This window comes from Hyperolius riggenbachi, chromosome 1, assembly GCF_040937935.1.
Source record: "Hyperolius riggenbachi isolate aHypRig1 chromosome 1, aHypRig1.pri, whole genome shotgun sequence".
Classification (NCBI taxonomy): Eukaryota; Metazoa; Chordata; class Amphibia; order Anura; family Hyperoliidae; genus Hyperolius; species Hyperolius riggenbachi.
Genome location: NC_090646.1, coordinates 558,285,201 through 558,301,031, shown reverse-complemented (window position 1 = coordinate 558,301,031; position 15,831 = coordinate 558,285,201). Strand labels below are relative to the sequence as shown.

Here is a 15,831-nt window from a genome sequence, read left to right as displayed (position 1 = left end):
AGCGCCAGAGACCCAAACCAAGGTTCTGCAGGAAGTGACATCATTCAAAATGTTCAATGCCTATAGTCCTAAAGATAAATACAATTGTACATTGTCATTTTGTAGTTCCGCTCCAGTTATGTAGCATTGAGGGTCACTATCTGGTCATTTGTAGACTTAGCAGGGTTCCAGTGTATCTGCATGCCTTTTTTTTCAAAAAGGAAAAAAGCAAGTTTTAATGAGGCTTCATACTGTATATACACCTTTATCTTATCACGCTACACATCACTTCAAGTCCCCCATCCTAATTGAGAAACATATGGCCATGTGCATCTTGTCTGGCCCACAACAAGACACCTTTTACGCAGTTTGCCTTATTCTGACGTCTGTGGTGCAAGGGCGCATAATATACATGTACGTACAGTAGCCAGTAAAATGTTATTATACAGATAATGGCCCATCTGTGAAATGTATGCTTAATAGATGTCTAACCTCCATAGCCGCTAATTGCACAGCAGACTGGAGGTTTTTTTTTTATAGAGATATAAATAGACTTTCTTTAAACTTGAGGATCTCATTTGCAAAATGAACTCTAGTAAGCCAATTGGGAAAGGGCACAGGGCACATTGGAAGACTTAAAAGCATAAGGACGTGATGAGCCTCTGAAGTTCTGGTTTATTAAATGGCCTTTTATTGTAAGGCCTGTTTCCACAGTGTAATTTCCAAGCCCTGACTCATTCCCTTCAGGTTTCTATGGCAGCAAACCTTGACGGCATAGCCTTTTGTTTTAACTCGTGTTGTGGTCTGTACGATATTGATTGTGTTTAGTCTTTTTTTTTGCTAATGTGGAAAGCCAGATAATAGTATGGCATGTGGCGATTATCCTTTTTAAAAGTAAGCAATATGTATGCATGGCAGACATCTGTGCGTGGGCTGCACTGCAGGCTGTCTTCCCATCACCGCCTGCCAAGTCCGTGTTTCCAAATACATCTCTCCTTCTCATATTAATCATTCACTACATTCCTTTTTTTCCGTTTATGTGTGTGTTTAAACATGTCGGCAGTAAGAGCTTGTATGACGTTTTCTTATGGATCAGGATTTAAATACATAAGTAATAATTGCATGGCATCATAGCTAATGCATCAGCTTAATGTGGCAATTTACTAATAAAGTCATTATTATTGATGTTGTAGGCTGCAGTGTTAAGTGGTTCACTTTATCAACAGACGGATGATACAGCCTTTATCAATTGCTTCACTGTTGAATGCCCCACAGGCCCCTTGTATTAAGAATTATGATCCTTCACCTTTTGTTATATTTCCCAACAGTGCTGTAAATTTGATGGTGATTTCTAATGCCTAGTTGATGGTTTGCAATGGATCCCTTCCTCTGCCAGTTCTGCAGGGGGCAGAACACTACTAATGTTTCATTGCACTTTTGTGCATTTTAAGGACAACTGAAGCAAGAAAAATATGAAGGCTGCCATATTTATTTCATTTTAAACAATACCAGTTGCCTGGCAGCCCTGCTGATCTATTTGGTGCAACAGTGTTTGAATAACACCAGAAACAAGCATGCGGCTAATCTTATCAGATCTGACAATAATGTCAGAAAAACCTGATGTGCTGCATGCTTGTTCAGGGTCTATGGCTAAAGGTATTAGAGGCAGAGGATCAGCAGGACAGCCAGGCAACTGGTATTTCAAATAAATAAATATGGCAACCTCCATATCCCTCTCACTTCAGTTGCCCTAACCCTTTAGCAGCCACTTTATTTAGAGGCTTACAAAGTGCTCCAGGTCAATTTATTTTAGCACTTGGTTTTTAATGTCTTCTTTGTTACATTTCCTATTTTCTAAATAGGACTGCTGTATTGTGTATTTATGGTCACTTGTCATTATGGGGCAGTGTGTAGTGAAAGAGGACTTCTGCTTTTAGTTTATATGTTTTCTGCTAGGAGAGAGAGATCAAAGCAAGCCAAGAATTTACTGCACAACGAGTTATGTCAGCTGAAGACAAAAGCAGTGCATTATCTCAAAGTAAGATAACTCATTTAGGGCTGTTAACAGGTTAAGGGCTGGTTCAGACGGACGTCTGCGTGGCGCCGCGTCTGGTGGCATTGTGGCGGCTGCGCGGTCAGGCTTTCTGTAGCCTTCGGTCGCGTCGTGATGCGGTCGCGTTTTTTTCTTCCCCTAGGGGAACATTAGCCGTCGCGGTTGGCCGCTCCCTGAAAGCAACATGTCGCTTCCAGGGGCAGCCCGAATGCTCGCGAAAATCGGGACCCGACCGCCGCGTTCGGGTAAAAGCTCGGTGTAAACGCTCCCATTCACTTGAATGGGAGCGTTTACCACGACGTTCCGAACGCTTGCGGTAAACGCTCCGCAAGAGTCCATGTGAACCAGCCCTAAATCGTGTTTCAGATTCCATTTACATATCTATTGAGAGATACTGGGAAACATGCATTTGTGTGTTTGTGTGTTTTTATACACTTCTGTTGACTTCAGTAGAAACATAAACTGCATGAAAAGGCAGCAAGCAATGCATATGAGTTTTTGAAACAAAAAACAAAACAAATGCAAATAAGTGGGAACACTGTATTGGACTCCTATAAAAAAAAATGCATATTTGTGTGAAACACATGCATTTTCCCAAATGGATAAAACAAAATAGTAGAAAAAATATTCTGCAATAAATCTGTTTATTATAGTAATTATTTCTAGGGATGGTCAATGGGATTCAAATATTTGAGTTCATGCACCAGTATGCAAATATATGCAAATGTGTGCAGTTTGAACATGAGCCAATCAAATCCTGCTGAGGTAACATTTGATCTGTCCATTTTCGGGCTGTATAGATTTACATACAAAATTTGCGTAATCCTGAATCAACTCGAAATTATTTGCATCTCATTGGCCATCCCTAATTATTTATTTTTGTTTATGATTGTGGTAAAAATGTGTGGAATTTTGGAATTCTGAAGTGGATAAGGCTTTCTAAAATGGGTATTGATTTGCTGGAAATCTAGATATGGAAGGTTGTAAGTATGACATATCTGCCAGAGCAGAGAGGTTCCATAAACTCTTGGATTTAACCAGATTGTCAAAGCAGTAAGCAGCATGGCCACAAGTCTATGGCCTGCCTATCCACTCCATGGCCACAAGTCTATGGCCTGCCTATCCACAGCCAGTGGAGTCAGAATGAAGTCAAAACATTTGATCTGGATATTGATCTGAGGTCAGTGATTCAGAACGTGTTAAAATCAGATGATCAATCAATCAGCACAGCAGTCAGGTAGAGTCTTTCCTAAAGGGAACTGTCCACTTTCCATTCCTTTCAGACCAGGATTACTCTAAGTGTGCCTGGACTTTTCTAAAGAAGAATACAATCCCCTCTACATAACCGTGTCATCGCAGTCACCTCTGCAAAGTAGGTGGGGAGAAAAGGGACTGAAAAGTGTTGGCTTTCTGCTCTGTGAGAGTTCTGAACCAATAACACAGACAGAAAGGAGAACTCTAGGTATCTTCTACACCAAGCAATATATTGAAATAAAATGTTGACATATCTGTGCTGAAAAGTTATTTAAAGAGAAGGTGAAAAAGTATCTCCTAGGAGAAAACTCGGGAGAAAAAGTTAATTGAATAAGGACCAGGGAATCAAAATGAAGAGCAGGACAATGGGGCAGAGCTATGCACATCAGCTCTTTAATCTCCTGCAGGACAAACTTTGCATGCAGAGCCATTAAGTTATAGCCCTTTAGGTAACTTGCATACCTTGGAGTGATGAAGGCCATATAACCAGAGCACATCAGGATCATTTCGGTTTTCAAAAGATAACACTGTATTTGCTATTGGTGAAGGTCTTTTTTTGGGGGGGTTCTGTTATCCCACCATACAAATGTATAGTATATCTCTTAAAGGGGAACTTTAACCTAAACAAACATACCGTCATTAAGTTACATTAGTTATGTTAATTAAAATAGATAGGTAATATAATCTCTTATCCACCCTGTTTTAAAAGAACAGGCAAATGTTTGTGATTTCATGAGGGCAGCCATCTTTTTCATGAGGGCAGACATATTTTTGGTTGAAAGGAGGTGACAGGGAGCATGAAACACAGTTCCAACTGTCCTGTGTCCTGATAACCCCTCCCAGCTGCACACCCTAGGCTGCAAATCTCAAATGGAAAAAAAAAATTGCACCAAAACAGCAGAACGAGAACAACATCAGAAATCCCATCATGCTTTGAACACCATCAGGGGAATAATGCCCGGACAGTTTTCTTCTGTGAAGCTAAAAATGAGACTTTGGTAAGAAAAACAAAGATCTGATGCTGTGAAACTGTTAAAGAAACACCAAGCCTTTTCAGTGCTGCTGAGTAAATTAGTCTGGAGGTTCACTTTAAATTGAATGGATGTTCTATGTAAATGGTGTAAAGGGTTATTCCTCTTTAGTACAAAATCTATATACCATATATCATCACTATACAGGGTCTTTTCCACCATCACTATACAGGCTCCTTTTAAATAGGGGAAAATCACGATTGCTTTGCGTTTGTGATACTGATTAAAATTTTCACCATTTAAAATGAGCAAGTTTTTAGCAGTGATTCACGGGGGGTATTAAAAAACAAATACAGACCAATCGTAAACTCTGGAAAAAATGTAGCGCTTTTGTGATTGCCCACAATTCGAAGCGTACTGATGGGAATAGGGTACCCCAATTACCATATTATATTTTGGTGCGATCAAAAAATACAGTCAGAAACGTGACCATTGTGAAAGGTCATCTTGTACCTGCATATTATGAAATATTTTTCAGCTTTGTTTAGCAGCTATTATAATTGTTGTTTTGTTAGAAAACATACAAAAAACCATGACAACAGTATAGCTTGTAAAGAAAATTCTCTCCTCTGCCTTTCTTTCATTGCTTCGGTGACACATCCATTCCACAGTGTGGAGCGATCCTCACATCCCTAGGGATTCTGGGATGCATACACACCCATCACAGTTGTGCCATGTAGGACAGCCTTTCCAATGAAAGCTACCTGTGAAATGCAAACATTCAAAGGGGAGACCTTGCTAAACACCAGAGTGATCACAGGCATGTGCCTGCAGTGCAGCTTGTTAAAATAATAACCGCTTCAGGACTAGTGTTGGTGTTCGAATTCGGTTTGTTGAAATTTGGAAACCTGAATTCACCATTTACCACACTTTAGCACCCATACTTATTTGCACTTCATGTTGTGCTTTACGTGTCTCATGTGAAGCGCAAATAAGTGAACCAGGATCACATGTAGTTAAATCTACACTGTGTTTATGGATGTTAAATCCTGACATGCTGTAGATTTAACTATACTGGCTTCTGCCATGGCCACCCTCACACACCACCGCTAACTCCGTTGTATAATATCTGAGTTGTAGGACCCTATCATGGGCGTTGACTTATTCCATTTGAGCTTTTGAAGTATTACTAGAGTTGAAGAAAATGGCTAAAGTTGTCACCTCCCCCCCCCCCCCCCCCTCCAAATTATTAAGTTGCGAGAGTGTCTGCAAAACAAAGCGATTAAAGTCGATGAAACAGTGGTCCCTAACCATTATAGCGCTCCTTCTCTAGGCCCAGACCAGTAAATAGTGGTCAGCACCCTTACGATATGGGCCAAGCACCCTCCTGTAATGGAAAGCAGGAGGAGGTCATACTATATGTGAACACACTGCCATATTGCTGATCAGATTACAGCAATGTAAGCATGCGATACACAAGGACATCAAACAGCATTGTCATATGGGCACACTAATGCACTGCACAGAATTGCATTCTAACACACTGCTGCATAAAATTTGAGTGCAGTGTAAATCTTTCCCATTCATGATAGTTGAATGGAGCACTACTGCAACAGCCAGCAATGCAGGTGCCATTCTTTTGTGTATTTATGTAAAAAACCCCAACTACCTACAATGTAGAGTGAAGTGTAATTTGCTTAGGCCCTTAAGGTGAGCACACACCATACAATAAAGGGACCCAATTTTACAGCAATTCAATAAAAAAAGCGCTTTTTTTCATTAGTTTGAGAAATGTGATTGAATTTCCTGTTTTTTATTCAATAAAAGAAAAAAAATAGTATTGGATTTTTCTGTCAATTACTTGATGTACAGAACAAGCAATTTTTTTCTGAATTTTCAATCACTTTTTTTCATAACTGGGGTAAAATTGAACATAGGTGTGTGGTGCATTGGTCAGATTTTTGAAAAGTTACAATCAGTAAGGCCCAGTGCACACCAAAAACCTCTAGCAGATCCGCAAAACGCTAGAGGTTTTTGAAGCAGATTTTCAGAGTGATATTAGGCAGATTTTATAAACATGCCTAGCGTTTTTCGGAGCGTTTTTGTGTAGCAGAGTTCATAAATTGTTACAGTAAAGCTGATACTGAACAGCTTCTGTAACAAAAACGCCTGGAAATACGCTCTGATCTATCGTTTTTCAGAGCTGTTTGAGCTTTTCCAATACTTTACATTGAGGCAGAAACGCATCTGCAAACCGCAAAAGTGCTGCAGGACCCACGTTTGCTAAAAACCTCAAGCAGCTGGTGTGCACCATCCCATTGAGATACATTAGCCAAGCGTTTACACAGCTGGCAGCGGTTTTGAAAAGGCTACCAAAACGCTTGGTGTGCACTAGGCCTAAGAAAAATGATGAAAATATATTTAAAACCTGTTATGGTGTGTGTAGCCACCTTTAGTCCTGATTGCAGCACCTGTGATGCAGTTCCAGGGTCAGGACTCCATCACTGCACTCTCAGAACTTATTCGTTCTGGAAAATGGGAGTAGTAAATAGTCTGTTTTTTAATTGGAGCTGGATTCATAGTGTATTTAATATTATGAAGAATGCTCCAGGATGTGTGAGCACACCCCAAGATGACCGGAAAGTCTGCAAGTTGGTCGGTAAGTAAAAGCTTGGACCTTTGGTTGAAAGATCTCAGTACTGGAGTCCCCAAGAGCAGTCAGCTGCTCTCTCACCCAATGGATTCCGCTACAACATAAAGGGAATCTAAAGCAAGATGAATATAGAAACGGCTATATTTATTTTCTTTTAAACAATGCATATTACCTGGCTGTTCTGCTGATCCTCTGCATGTAATACCTTTAGCCATCGATCCTAAACAAACACGCAGATCAGGTGCTAAGACTGAAGTCTGACTGGATTAGCTGCATGCTTGTTTCAGGTGTGTGATTCTGACATCATTGCAGCCAAAGAGATCAGCAGGGCTACCAGGCAACTAGTATTGCTTAAAGGAGTTATCAGGGCAAAAGTAACAAAATAAGCGCTACTTACCCAGGGCTTCCTCCAGCCCCAAGCTCCCAGCATGCCCCTCGCCGCAGCTCTGCACGCAGCCGTTCACCGCAGCTCCCTCCCGGTCCCCGGCGATGACGTCAGGCCGATCTCCAGATCGGCCTCTACTGCGCCTGCGCGAGCGGTGCTGTCAATCACCACCACGTGGTCCTGCGCAGCCCGCTCCGGTCCAGGCCTGGAGGTCGGCCTGACTGCATCGCCGGGGACCGGGAGGGAGCTGCGGCGAAAGCTGCGGCGAGGGACATGCTGGGAGCTCAGGGCTGGAGGAAGCCCCTCGGGTAAGTAGCGCTTATTTTGTTACTTTTTCCCTGTTAACTCCTTTAAAAGGAAATACATATGGAAACCTCGCCTTAGGTTCCTTTTAAATGCTGGATCATTTTTGACTAACAGCCTTTACAAGAGCATAGGGTGGATGAATAGTCTTGAACAAAAAAAATAAAATCTTGTTCCACATACAGTATAATTTAGACTTCCGAGGAGGTGTAATTTGATTTTCTCTAGGATATTATTACAAGCTCGGTTTTCCACATATGAACTGATATGTACTTTGTCTTGTTTTCTGCACTGAATGGAAAGGAGCCATAGAATTGTAAAAAGAAAAAAGAGCAGCTTAACTCCCTCTACATTCTGCAGTGACTAAGCCAGCAATCTGCAGAAATGGAACATTTACTGTAGCAATATTTGTGCAGCATCAGATGAGTGTCTTACTGAGACACATCCTACTCATATGTGTGTTTTCCTTCTTCCAAATGGGCACTCGATATCCCAGCTACAACATACCTAGAAATTAAAGCACTGGTTTTAAATAGGTTTTCTGTGGCATGTGATTCATCCTATCCTTGCAAATGGAATTACAGTTTTCAAAGAGTTTCAGTATTTCAGATGTTCTGGATGCTGTGCTCTGAGCTGAACCGTTCCAGTGAGCTGGGTTTCTTGCTGTGTGCTAAATACGTTTTTCTCTGTTAGAGCATCCATATACTCACCTGAATCTTAGGCTAGGAACCCACTAGGAATCGCTGCAGTGCTTCAAAACCACCACAGCGCTGTGTGCAGTGATTCCTAGGGCGTTTGCGATGGCGATTACCCGAGGCTTGGAAGCACTGTACAGTAAACTGTACAGTGCTTCAGATTAGCGATTCACATGTTTGTTTGTTTTTTGTACAGTACTTTATTATACTTACCAGGCATCCGTCTTCTGTCCGTAGCCCCACCTCCTAAAGGAAGAGGTCCCAATCAGAGAAGCTCCTGTGACCACTTCTTTTAGGGGGCGGAGCTGTGGACAGAGGAAGGTAATACAGAGACCCAGTAAGTATAATAAAGTTTATTAAATGGCTAATCGCTCCCCCCAGTGCTGCAAAATTGCTTTGATAAGCGCTTATATACTTTGACATATAAAGGGGACAAAACACATAAGGGGACAAAACAGTGTTGAAACATACTTTGAAGCATACTTACCTCGATGATCTATGAGCTCTTCAGAGCCCTCCAGGCTCCTTGTTGCATCCGGCCTTCCCATCTGTTTTGCTGCTGTTTGGCCCATTCAGAACTCCGGTCAGATCTCCAGGCGCATGCATTGTCCTTCCTTCACATCCTCTCTGTACTCTGGCTGCTGTGTATAGCAACCATTGTTGGGAGTATCCTGAGCATGTGCAATTCCAATTCTGAACTTTAAATGGCATGACGCTCTTGGCCACAGCTGCTTTGCACACGATACACAGGAGTGTCCCACGCCTGTGCCGGCCTCTGACATACAGCTTGATATATTTTACTCATCTTAGGTACACGTTAACCTTTGTTATGATCCAATATGACCCATGCAAGGGTTGCAAGCTTTTGCTACCCAATAGTGGGCAATTTTGTTTATAAATCCAGGCTAGGTTTGCTGGATAATGTATGTTGTCTGATGATCCCCAGCCTGGAGATGCATTAAAGCTCACTAAACCCAAAATTGAACAAGGGAAATTAAGAAAGCACTGCTAGTCATGTAGTCACACTGTGGCCTCAATTCACGGAGCATTATCAAACATTTATCAAACACTTTATCAAACGTTTGATAATTTACCTCATGGGTAAAATCTCATTTTAAATTCACTAATGTGTTATATATTTATCGAATGTTTTACCGATAAAACGTTCAACAAATATATAACACCTTAGTGAGATTTTACCCATGAGGTAAATTATCAAACGTTTGATAAAGTGTTTGATAAACGTTTGATAATGCTCCGTGAATTGAGGCCACATGTAGCAATGTATGCAAATTGCATTACATACATGCAACACTTCTATTTCTTGTATAACAGGCAGAGTAAGTGTTGCAAGTGTATAGCAAGTTACACAATCCCGATAAAATGGCGCGCAGTTACTTTGCTCAATAAATATGACTCCTGTTACCTGTGGAAAACTTGTGTTAGGTAATGTGGGTTGCGCATATTGTGCAGCGTGGCCTACACTGTCAGCATTAGTCGTAGTAACAGTAACATTTACTGCAGGTTATAGAATCATTGCCTGCACACATTAAGTTTACGAAGTTTAAGGTAACATGCTTTTCTTTTTTTTTTCCAAGATCTTCAATCTGGATCTTAGGCCCCATTCACATGATGTGTTGCGGTACTGTGTAACGAACGCTTTGCAACACGGCTTACAGCTTCATAATGCACCACCTATGCAACATTCACGGTGCAGCAGGTGCTTTGCAGTACAGCGGCTTGCAGTATGGTAATGCAGTGCGTTACCGATAAAATGTGTGCGGTAATAGTAGATGTGAAGCATACTTGTCATTGACTGTATGCTTCACTGTATGTGAAGCAAAGCAGCCATAATGTGCAGTATGGCTTTTTATTTCCATTGTTGCATTCCTATTTTACGGGGAATGCAAAGAATAGGGAAGGGCTTTCGAGTCCAGCCTCATAGGAGTAATGAAAGCCACATTTCACCACTCACTACTGCTCGTCCTCCTTCTGGCTTGAAAGAGGAATTGCGGTAGTGAGTAATGCAACGCGGCTTTCATTACGCCTATGACGCATAATGAAACCCCGACGTCTGGGTAAGTTAACCTCCCCATTCTGCCGTCACACCCGAAATCATTAGACTACATTAGAATTCCGAAATCTAATCCGTCCGGACCCAAAAGCCCATGGCTGGCAAAGAAACGTCCCACTGTGGATGTGGCCTCAGCATTTTGCCAATTGTTCTTTGAGGTGGGAGCAACCAAGAGTTCTGTGCAGTACAATGAGTTGGCATGGCTGAATAGTTGGCATGGAGTGGAGATAATTACAATGGGAAATACTAATTTATCAGGCACCATAATAGCAGTGATAGCTGGCTCACCCAGCACTTGCTATGCAATGAATAGTGCAGCAGGCATGTTATACTGCTCTGCTCCAGCTCGCTTGGCACTCACCTCCTGGTCTTGTGATTTATTATTTTAAGTCTGGACATTTTTTAATAACCTCTTGGTCACTTAAATGAGCTGTCCAATTATCATGTCCTCACATTTGTCATCATCTGCTCAATATTTGCCACTGCTGCCACAAGAACATATTTTATACCTCGCTGTCCCAGAGGGCAATACGGGCATTAATTCCTACTTAGCTGTTGGAGTCTTGTGGGATAAAGTAATACCGGCTCCTATAAAATCACAAATAATCATGACTTATTACCATTTAAAGGTGAACTCTATCAAGTTTCATTGGATGGGGCATCAAATATGAATATGATTTGTATCAAACGGTGTTTTAAAAAATGTCCTTCAAAAGTTAGCAGCAGCAGGAGTTTTTAAAGTCCCAGTTCACACTTGTGGTTTTTTTTTATGTATACTGTGAATAATATATCATAATTTTTAACGTGCAAAGGTTTATACATAAACTGTTTTTACTACCTGGCTGGCTGTATCAGATGCACAAGAAATGTAAAAAGGCACCCAGTAAGGATAAAACCAAGTTAAAAAGAGATTAAAATAAAAAAAAAGATAAGAGGTAGCTTACCTCTTAGAAGACACAATCAATTTTGAAAGAAAAAATTCAGTTTATTTTGCACAGGCAACGCATTTTGTGGGTACATGTCCACTTCATCAGGCCAGTAAAAGTGCCGCAAAGTATTAGCCTTTAAAGCTCAGAGGGCATCTCGAGCTTAGCTCGTAGAGCCACTTGAGCTTCAAAGGTTAATACTTTGCGGCACTGTTACTGGCCTGATGAAGTGGGCATGTACTCATGAAATGCGTTGCATGTGCAAAATTGATTTTTTTTTCCTTTAAAAATTGATTGTGTCGTCTGAGAGGTAAGCCACCTCTTATCTTTTTTGTTTTATTTTAATCTAAATTTATCTTTACTTGACACCTCTTTTCCTTTGTTGTGCTAGCTCCCCATTCCCCTCTTTTCAGAAAGGGGAGGCAGTTATAGTTCACAGTGGCCAACCCACTGTTGGCATTATTCCTTTTTTTTTTCTCAAGAGTGCGACCACCCCACATCCGGCTACTCCTGGGGGTACCCGAGTGGAGACGGGCTTGTACTCTCCACCTGCTCTATGTGGTTAGTTGCCCTTCACGCAACCCACCTTTGTGAGTACATATTTCACAAGACGTTCCTTCTCTTAAGAATGAAGTGACATATTGCACCATTAAGCTCTGTGTTTCTTTCTCGGAGTGTCCTTCACCCACCTCTTTTTTTGGCTAGGTAGGAGGCTACTGGTGAGAGAGCAATTGCAAAATTTCAGTTTTTTCCATCTTTTACTTCTATGAAGACCTGAGCTGTGTCAGACTGTTAAAGTCGTGTTTCATTCAGCTGAGACAATAAAACATAAACCTACTTTTTTAGCTTTTAGGACGAAAGTAAAACTGGCATTCTAAAAAAGTCATTTTCATAACAAGGAGGTTGGATGCAATTGTTTATCTAATTTTATTTTAATTTCAGGTTTGCTTTATTGTTTTGTGCTCATTTTAATTATTAATAATATCTTTGGCATGACCCCATCTTTAATCCTGTGTATGTTGTTAATTTACCTAAGTTGTCTTTGTTTTGTAATTACTGTTTATGCTTCTTCTCTTTCCGCTGTAGATGTACATTTAGAAGAAGTCACTGATTGGCCAGGACTGAAACTCAAATTAGGACAAGTATCAGGATTGGCGCTGGATCCCAACAACAACTTAGTTATATTTCATAGAGGTGATCATGTGTGGGATGAAAAGTAGGTAGCAATATATTTAAAAATTACCTATATTTATAGAAAACATTTTTGTGACAATTATTTTACATAGCCTGTTTACATATTTTAAAATGCATTTCCAGTTACAGAAATAGAATAGTACTTTTTCATGTGGCTGGGCTTAAATTTATTAGCCTTTTATCCTTATTGGAAAGTAGGAGTAGGATGAGTCTATGCTGTAAAGTGAACGAGGAACAATACCTGAAACTCTGATAAATTTCAGAATTTGAAATATTAAAAAGCCTTTCATATATAATCATGCCTTACATATCCCTCACCATCTAATGGACTGCCAGGCCAGGTCAGGCATTCTGGTCATTTGGGACACGCCCTTCTGTAGGCCTTTCTGTGCAGGTACAGAGACCTCAGTCAGATTGCTTCTGGCTTTGAGAATGGGCAGGAGGAAGTGAAAGACAGTCATTTGACTCCTTCTTTTAGATAAATGGGTATTTTAGGACTTTAACTGTAAACTGATATTTATATCCTGATAATGTGGGTGTTCTTTGGTTGCACTGATATATTTTGTGGATTATCTGGAGATCTGCTTTAAAGAGTACCCGAGCCAAAAGCCAAAGCAGGGTACGAAATTAGATACCTACCTAAAGAGAGGGAAGCCTCCGGATCGTATTGAGGCTTCCCCCTCCCCCCTGCTGTATTGCCCCCCATTGCTGATTGCGGCCCCCCAGAAGATTAGCGATGTCTCTAATCATATCAGGGCTGTGCAGCTCTTCTTCCTCCACCGTGGCCATGCAATAGACGACCTAGCCTGCCTGAGCATGTGTAGTAAGCTGGGGCCACGGGCTCTGTGGTACTGCACATGCGGGCGGGATTGCGTGGCTACGCTTCTGGAGGAAGAGCTGTGCAGCCCCAATGCGGAGGGGGGCGGCGCTCAGCAACAGGGGGCTTGAGATCAGAGAGGGAAGACTCAATAGGATCCTGAGGCTTCCCTCTCTTATGCTAGGTACACACGATGCAATTTTCTGACAGATTTACTGTCAGATCGATTTACAACATGTCTGATCTGATTTCCGATTAATTACATTGGACATATTGGAAATATTTGATCTGACAGTAAATCTCTCAGAAAATTGCATCGTGTGTAGCAGGCATTAAGGTAACTATCTGATTTTGATCCCGAGCTTCAGTTTGGAATCACTTTAAGGTGGCCACAAACATTACAATGTTTTATATTTGAGAATTACAATCGTTTTTCTGATTGTATTTGAAAGATATGACCAATGTATCATGCACAATTTGTTAATTTTTTTTCTCAATTATGAAAAATTGCTTGGGGTCTATAAATTAAAAAATCGACAGTCCATTCAACACCATTCAAGTTTCATCAAAATTGATCAGAAAAATCATCCAATCCCAATCGACTTAGATCAATAAAAACAGGTCCAATCAGATTTGTCACTTGACTGAAAAAGAAAGAACTTTCTTATAGTATTGTATGTGGCTTCTCTTAAAACTAACCTGAAGTCAAATAAAAAACACAAACGGTACATACTTTCCTCAGTGAGGTGGGGGTCTGTGAATAGTCCAGAAGCTTCCCTGGTCTTCCATCGTCTTTCTGTTCCTCTGCCAGGACTCTATAAAGAATAAAGACATTAAAGTTGAATATTGCTTGCAGCCACGCATTCATCTATGTACAAGTGCGGCCACACTGTGCAGGAACAATCTGTGCCTAGTGACTTGGAGCCGCTTGTGCACAGCTTAGTTCTCCATGCACAAGCAGCTCCTTGCTACTTAGCAGGTGGGAACTCACTGGCGGCTGTGCAGTGCGGCCGCACTCATACCAAGAAGGGAGGGTGGCCACAGTGCAGGACGCAAGTTAGTGCAGGTCGCAAGGAGTATCAGGAGCATTCTCCTACTGATGTAACTGTGTAACTTTTATCTTAAACCTTCCAGGTTTATTTTCAGGCAGAGCCGCTTTTTAACATGTAGTCGCCTAGCAAGTGCAGGATGTAGCAGTTGTGACAGCTCCGGCTGTATTGAGCACTTTCAGGAGACAAGATAGGTAAAGATCAATCAGAGAGTACATCCTGAGGAAATACGATAGTGGGGTGTAAATCAATGGAGAAGTCAAGGGATGACATTTTACTAAGATGCATTTGCGTTTTATAGAGAAATGTTAAAAATGTGTAGAGCTGAGTGAATACCTTTACACTGACCAGTCTTACTCCATAAAGATCAGTCATTTTCTCTGAGGGAGCAAGGGCCATGGTCTCTGGTGGACTTACAGGCTGTGTTATAGCTTCCATTGACATCTATGTGCTTTACAGAGAATCAGAATTGCTCTGTCAGCTGTGAAGTTGAGATTCATTAGCCCTGCCTCTCCTTAGGAGCAAATTGCATCATAATGCATCTGCTGTTATTATTATCTGTTGCTAAATGAAGCGCTGTTACATAGAGATAACTGGCAACCCTTTCAGAGGTGACATCAGTAATGTGTCGTGCATAAAGTCACAAGAACACTATTTGCATTCACAAGTAGAAATCTGCAAGATGTAATTTGGTTCTGAAGTGAACCTCCCGCTTGTTATTGTCCCTTGCAGATGTGTTTTATAGAGCTGGGCAAAGCCAGGAAAACCATTTTTCTCTGACCTTTTTTTCAAGAAAATGGAGCAATTTATATAGATTTTGTAAAAGTCTCTGTGCACCTGTTCTGGTCTCATGAGCTGATTTCTTACGAGGAGAGGGGGCTGCGACTCTGACCTGACAGAAAATGACAGGTTTTCTCATTAAAGTGAACCCGAGGGGAAAATAAACTGAGGAAATAAACACTTGTATTTATCTACCTACTCCTAAAAATGACTTTTTTTTTTAGATATTACATGGTTTTCTTTTATATTTAAACATTTACAAAGTAGCTCTATAGGTCTGAGCTCTATACGCCGGTCAGGAGACGATTTCATTGGCTCCTGACCCTGTGATCACTGTCAGCTAATCACAGTGATCATATCTCGAAATCCAGCAAAAAAAAAAAAAAGTCTTAAAGTATATAAATAATATTAAAATCTAAAAAAGTATTATTAGCATATAAATAATATTAAAATCTAAATTAGCTTAAATCTAGTTTATGAGCTTGTCCTATTGATGAAATAAGAAAACAGCAAAGAAAAATGAAGACCTTGGATGCTTTAATAGGAATTTGAAGGTATAATCAGATAAAAACAGACCATAAGGTATAAGTATGAAACAGTAACCAATACAACCAGGGGTTTAGCAATAGGGGTTGCAGAGGTTGCGACTGCATCGGGGCCCTTGAGCCAGAGGGGCCCCGATGGGCCCCTTCTCAACT

General features: G+C 40.9%; 1 protein-coding gene across 8 annotated transcripts in view; it reads left to right on the top strand.

Annotated features, from left to right (window-relative positions):
* PAM (peptidylglycine alpha-amidating monooxygenase) overlaps positions 1-15,831 on the top strand; it is a 265,286-nt gene that overhangs the window by 208,182 nt on the left and 41,273 nt on the right. For all 8 annotated transcript variants that reach the window (XM_068247473.1, XM_068247472.1, XM_068247471.1 and 5 more), the window contains one exon: positions 12,380-12,509. In XM_068247473.1, coding sequence (XP_068103574.1) covers positions 12,380-12,509 — 130 coding nt within the window. The remainder of the gene's footprint in view (positions 1-12,379; positions 12,510-15,831) is intronic.